The sequence below is a fragment of the Arachis duranensis genome, chromosome 7 (genome assembly GCF_000817695.3).
Source record: "Arachis duranensis cultivar V14167 chromosome 7, aradu.V14167.gnm2.J7QH, whole genome shotgun sequence".
Taxonomy (NCBI): domain Eukaryota; kingdom Viridiplantae; phylum Streptophyta; class Magnoliopsida; order Fabales; family Fabaceae; genus Arachis; species Arachis duranensis.
Genome location: NC_029778.3, coordinates 55,374,372 through 55,380,578, shown reverse-complemented (window position 1 = coordinate 55,380,578; position 6,207 = coordinate 55,374,372). Strand labels below are relative to the sequence as shown.

Below are 6,207 nucleotides of genomic sequence, written 5' to 3'. Positions count from 1 at the left end.
AAAATAAAACTTAAAAAAAATTTAAATTTTTAAACAAATTTTAAAAATAAAAAATATACTTTATCCATCTATAAATAAATACACTATTTATCAATTTTTAATGCATAGAAAATGAATTGAATTGGTTTATGTGAAAAATCTAAAGTGTGTAGTGGATCATTTCTTGACCATTATTTTAATTACACTCTATTGCTCAAGACAAAAACGAAACCTTGCTCTTATCATAGGCATAATTCTCCCATTCCTCTGTTTGAATGGAAAATTGCAGAGCAACAAAAGTCCCAAAGAATTTGCAGAAAGCCTAAAAAGAGAAGCTCATTATTACAATGGTTTCAACTTAATTGTGATCGATATTAAGTCAAAATCCATGGTATACATCTCCAACAGGCCCAAAGGACAACCTATTACCATTGAAGAGGTTTCTTCAGGACTCCATGTGCTTTCTAATGCCAAACTTGACACACCCTGGCACAAGGTTAGTTATGTATATATGTGTGTGTGTGTGGTTACGGCACTTTAAAAAATGTTACTAACAATTAAAGTAATTTTTTATTATTTAATAATATTTTTTAATTTAAAATATACAAAATTATTATTAAAATATAAAAAAATATTACTTCAATTTCAACAAAAACTTAAACAGCCATCATAGTTACCGTATCATAAATTCATAACCACGTGTGTGTGTGTATATATTAGGTTGTGCGCCTATGTATATATAATGTACTAACTGAAATCTATATCAGCGACATCAGACATGTAGACTGGCTTTAATTTATTAACATGTGATTTCCAAAATGAAATTCACCATTAATAGAAACAGTCATGTTAGTTAATTAATTATTTCAGGACAAAAAATCAGTTAAAAAAATAAATTGTATGTCTAACTTAAAAAATTATATACCAAAAAATATAAAACTAGACGCATCTATAATTAAAATTTTGCACATGGAAATATGATATCTACATATTAGGTATCAAATTGATGCTATAGCTAAAATATAAAAATGAGAAATAAGAAATTTTTTTTTCATAATACGAAAGAGATAATTGAATATTTTAAACATTATAACTTCATTCTATTTTTTACAAGAAGATAACAATAAGTCAATAACATTCTTTCTTTGGAAAAAAAAAAACACAAGTCTCTCTTGTATAGATAACTCTTTCAAAAAAAAAAATATCTTTTTAATTCTAATACAATGTGACTAGATGGTTTAATAAAATAAGAAAATAAATAATTTCTCAAAAATAATACTCAGTATATAACATTGTAATCTAGGGAGTTATTGAATTTCGGTTTATAGACAAAAACCCCAAATAATTATTCTCTATCCAATCGTGGATGGATAAACTTATTCCTATTTCGAACCGTTCCCCGGCTAAAATCCGAAATTTTAATTTAACGAAATTCTAATTTCTGTTTTTCCCTTTTTTTTTCCTTCTCTCTATATTTTTCTAGACTCAGCGTCTTGAACAGAGTTTCAAAGAACAGCTTGCTAAGTATGGAAAAGGTGAGATTCCTGTTAAGGAAATGATCCAAAAGCTAATGAAGGACAAAGTTAAAGCTGACCAGAGTGGTTTACCTCATATTTGCTCTCTTGATTGGGAGCTTAGTTTGAGCTCCATTTTTGTTGAAGTGCAAACCCCACTGGTAAATTAACAACATTTATTCTCTGATCTCTATTTTTTTCTATTTGTCATTATTATGTTCTAGAGTAATTATCTAAACTAGTTTTATCAATATTTTTATTTCAGAAAAATTAGTTTTTAGGAAGAAAAAGAATTTAATTTTGATGCATTGACATGTAAAACAGTTTTATATGTGCATCTAGTTAAATATTATCGTGTCAGCGAAAATAGTTACCTTTTACAATCGACAGGTGAATAATCATCGAAGAAAATAGAGGTGATTGAATCACTGTAAAATAGTTTATACTGATTTAAACTGTCATTGCATTAAAATTAACTTAAAAAAAGTTATTCATTTCACTTCTTAATTTGTGATGACTCATTCCACTTCTTTTATGCAGGGTCTTTATGGCACAAGGAGCAGTGCTGCATTAGTTATAAGATCAAGTGGGGAAGCAAGTTTCTTTGAGGAATACCTTGATGATGGCATTTGGAAGGAGCATGTTGTTGATTTCTATATTCCCAAATTGAAGTTCATCAAAGGACAAACATAGAGCTAACATCCTCCATCCTCAAAAGCAAGAATATTAATTCAGTTCTTATATAACTTCTACATTTTATGCTATCACTGAGCATTTTCGGTGTGCTCTTGTATAGTTGGGAACTTGTCAATAAAATAAAAAGCCATAAGGTAGAAGGCAGAAACTTGGCTATCCATAAGGTAACAGCAGTTTGAAGATTTTTCTGATCAATGGTTCACTGATCTGGCTCACTAAAGTGTGAACTTGTAATGGGGCTTCAAGAAAAGTAGTGAAATAAACCAATAAAGATCTTGTCCCTCCATGGAAAGTAAAGAAAACGGAAAAAATTATTTTCCTTTTTTGGTCATATGGAAACAATGACTATCAACTCTTATTCACAGTTGGAAATTACTTATTAGGCTATAACGAGTAAAAATTCGTAGAACCAAAAAAATATGCTCTCCCTCCATATGGAAAATAAAAATACATGATGCTTGTTGAGAAGTTTTTAATTTTGATATGGAGGGGTTGATGAAGTATAGCAGCGATATGGGGGGTTTATGGTGTTTCACGGAGATACGACGGTTGGGTAAAAGAAATCGGACGGACCGATTTGGTGGACAGAAATCGGATGGACCGATTTCAAGACGCGAAAGGTGCACAAATTGGACCCACCGATTTGTGTTCCCTATCCACGCGTCACGTATGCAGCCTTCCTTGGTTGGCCCGTGATTCCCTCATCCAAAAGACCATTGATTCCCCTCCCAACAGTATACTTTTCACTCTCGTATCCCTCTCTTCAACACACATTTAACCTCATCATTTTCTTCCTTTATCACTATTGTTGGACCACAACAAACTTTCAAAAAAATTTAAAGAAAATGTCAAGAGGACCAAAAATTAAAGAAGTAAATCAACCAGAATTTCATATTGTTAATTATCTTGGACATCTAAATTATGTAAGTTTTTATTTTTTAATAATCTAGTTTAATAATAATAATAGTGATAATATTAAATTTTATTAGCAATATATATTATAATGGCACTAAGTAGAGATTAATTATGTATGTGTGTATGATTTTGTTGTTAGGTGGTTAGAAATAGAAATCAAAATAGGAATTAATCATGTATGTATGTATGATATGGTGCCCTATGGAAGAATTGGTTTTTTTTTTTTAATGGTTATTGGTTAAAATAAAATAATAAAAGAATGAATGAATGTAATGAAAGAAGGAAAAATTTAATAAATTATTTTATTTATGATCATTAACAATTGAATTTAATTCAGTAAAATTTAGACAATAAATTAGTAATAACTAAACTTAGATTAGGAAATTATTATTATGATGCCGTGTTATTAATAATAATAATAATAATAATAATAATAATAATAAAAATTAGTATGCTATTTTATGAATATAATAACAATAATAAAATTAGTATGCTGTTTTACGAATAAATAGTTTATCAGTCGTGAAATTATTCTGGTTAGTTATTTAAGGTTAAAAAATTTTTGTTATAAGGTAATGAATATGATTGAAGGATTTTTGTATAACAGATTTACTGTGTATGTTTGAAATGCAATTATGCTGGAATTAGTTATAATGGACATGTAAGGATAATTGTGTTTTTGAGAATATAGTTATATTATACTGGTACTTATAGCGAAAATGTGATATTGTAGGGTTCACGGATGTTGATGTGTGATCATTTAAAGCCGCCGGATCCATACAACCAAATTGTTGAGTCACACTTACGCGAGACTGGATTTTATTATGTTTCACAAATTGGAATTATCCAATGTCAGTCAGCAATGATTAATGCTCTGATTGAGAGATGGCGGCCTAAAACTCATACATTTCATTTTCCGGTTGGTGAGTGTGCCGTGACCTTGGAGGATGTGGCGATAATTCTCGGTCTGCCGATAAATGGTCTTCCGGTTACAAGACCGACCATGAGTAGTTTTGAGGCATTGGAAGCCGAGTGCTTGCACCAATTTGGAGTTGCACTGAGGAAGACAGACTGTAGAGGGAGCTTTAGAAAATTAACATGGTTTAGGGGTTTGAAAGATCGTATAGTGTTGAATGATGATGTGCACATTCAGATGTATGTAAGGTGTCACATAATGTTGTTATTTGGGATAATTCTGTTTGGAGATAAGTCAGGTGTAGTTGTGCATTGGAAATTTTTACTTTTGCTCCGTAACTTTGGTCAGATCATACAGTTTAGTTGGGGTTTGGCATGCCTGGAACACATGTATAGATCATTGTGTAGGGCAACTCGTGTCGACTGCAAGGAGATGGACGATCCACTGACATTGTTGCTCACTTGGACTTGGATCCGGCTACCATTTCTAGCGCCAATTCCCGGCAATCCCCGAGTGTTTCCAATTGCAAACAGGTAATTTTGATTAAAGAATGCATTGAAAGAAATGATAGAAATTGTATTTTGTTTTCCACAAGATAAGTTAACTAATGGATTATCCGATGGCAGGTGGCGTAACTAGGACCGTGAAAACTATGCCTACCGATATAAAATACTTGCGCACTACAGGAGGTTGTTAGATGAACTACAAGAAGGACAGATATGTTGTAAAATACAAGTACCGTATATAACTTGTTAAGTGAATTAATTGTTGTGTAATCGTCTGACTAGTTCGATGTGTCCAGTTTGTTTGGCAGGCTTATGGCATTGGAAACATTGATCCAGACATTATTCCTTTAGCCATCCGTCATAATTTGGTTATCTGGAGTGCCACAGTGCCACTTATATCTTTTAAATGCATCGAGTGGTATGCATCTGATAGAGTCAGGAGGCAATTTGGATTGAGACAAGGTGTTCCTAATCAAGAGCGGGATCTAGGTACATCACACGGTGAAATTCTAACTGGGCCTAAGAATCAAGATTGGGCTAATACCCACTCTTTTTGGGTGATGCAGTGGACTAATCGGTATAGTCACATTCTCTCTGATGACTTGGTGCATTTACATTATCCATTGGAAATTTACATGAATTGGTACCGAGAAGCATTTGGTGACCACTTGCAATTGTCGAACCTTGTATTCGAAGAGAATCCAGAAGGTCCTCTGATGTGTGAGCATCTTTCCTATCTTTTCCTAGTGAATTTGCATCTAATTTGTTGAGTTTAATAAAGAATTAATTATCTTTTAGCCAATATGGATGCTACTTTGAGTCTTTTGCAATTCTATTTATTTTAGGTAGCATTCGACTGGATTTGATGGAGTTTCTGCAGCATAAGAATCAAAGGAGATGGCAGCGAGGAGCGACGCGTACGCATGACTGACGCATGCACGTGATTTGGAGCTTTCCATGGCGACGCGTGCGCGTGACTGACGCGTATGCGTGATTTGAAAATTTGCTCAGCGACGCGTGTGCGTAACCGAAGCGTCCGCGTGACTTGCGAAAAAGACCATCGACGCGTACGCATGACTGACGCGTACGCGTGACATGCGCCACGTGCAGAAAACACAGAAAATGCTGGGGTGATTTCTGGGCCCCATTTTAGCACCCAAGTTAGGCGTGGATCCAGTGAAGCCAAGTGGTCCCCACGTTACAAGACGCGGAGTAGTTAGTTAATTTTGATTTAAATTCAAATTTGATTTTAAAATAGGAAAATATATTATTTTAATTTTAGAAATTAGATTTTAAATTAATTAGGATTAGTTATAAAAAGGAGAGACTTCTCTTCTATGGAGGTGCCATGAGGGGGATTCCATTAGGGAATTCTATACAAAATTTACATGCCATCAGATTGAAACTCTGTACATTTTTACCAGAATCCTATTTTTCTCTGAACCATGAGAAACTAATCCTCCATTGTTAAGGTTAGGAGCTCTGTCTATTGTATGGATTGATTCATTTGCTCTTTCTAATTTAATTCATGTTTTGATTTATATTTCAATAATTGTTTTCATTCTTTATTTTATGAATTTGGGTAGAACGGAAGTATGACCCATGTTCTAATTGAGTTCTTGTATAACTTGGAAAAGCTCTTTACTTGAACAACAGCTTGAAAACATATTATCCTGAATTC

The 6,207-nt window shown here is 33.0% G+C and overlaps 1 protein-coding gene across 1 annotated transcript in view; it reads left to right on the top strand.

Moving 5' to 3' along the window:
* LOC107459128 (uncharacterized) overlaps window positions 1-2,520 on the top strand; it is a 3,629-nt gene extending 1,109 nt beyond the window's left edge. The window contains exons 3-5 of the mRNA XM_016077341.3: window positions 269-475; window positions 1,463-1,654; window positions 2,034-2,520. Coding sequence (XP_015932827.1) covers window positions 269-475; window positions 1,463-1,654; window positions 2,034-2,186 — 552 coding nt within the window. The 3' untranslated portion in view covers window positions 2,187-2,520. The remainder of the gene's footprint in view (window positions 1-268; window positions 476-1,462; window positions 1,655-2,033) is intronic.
* The last annotated feature ends 3,687 nt before the right edge of the window (window positions 2,521-6,207 follow it).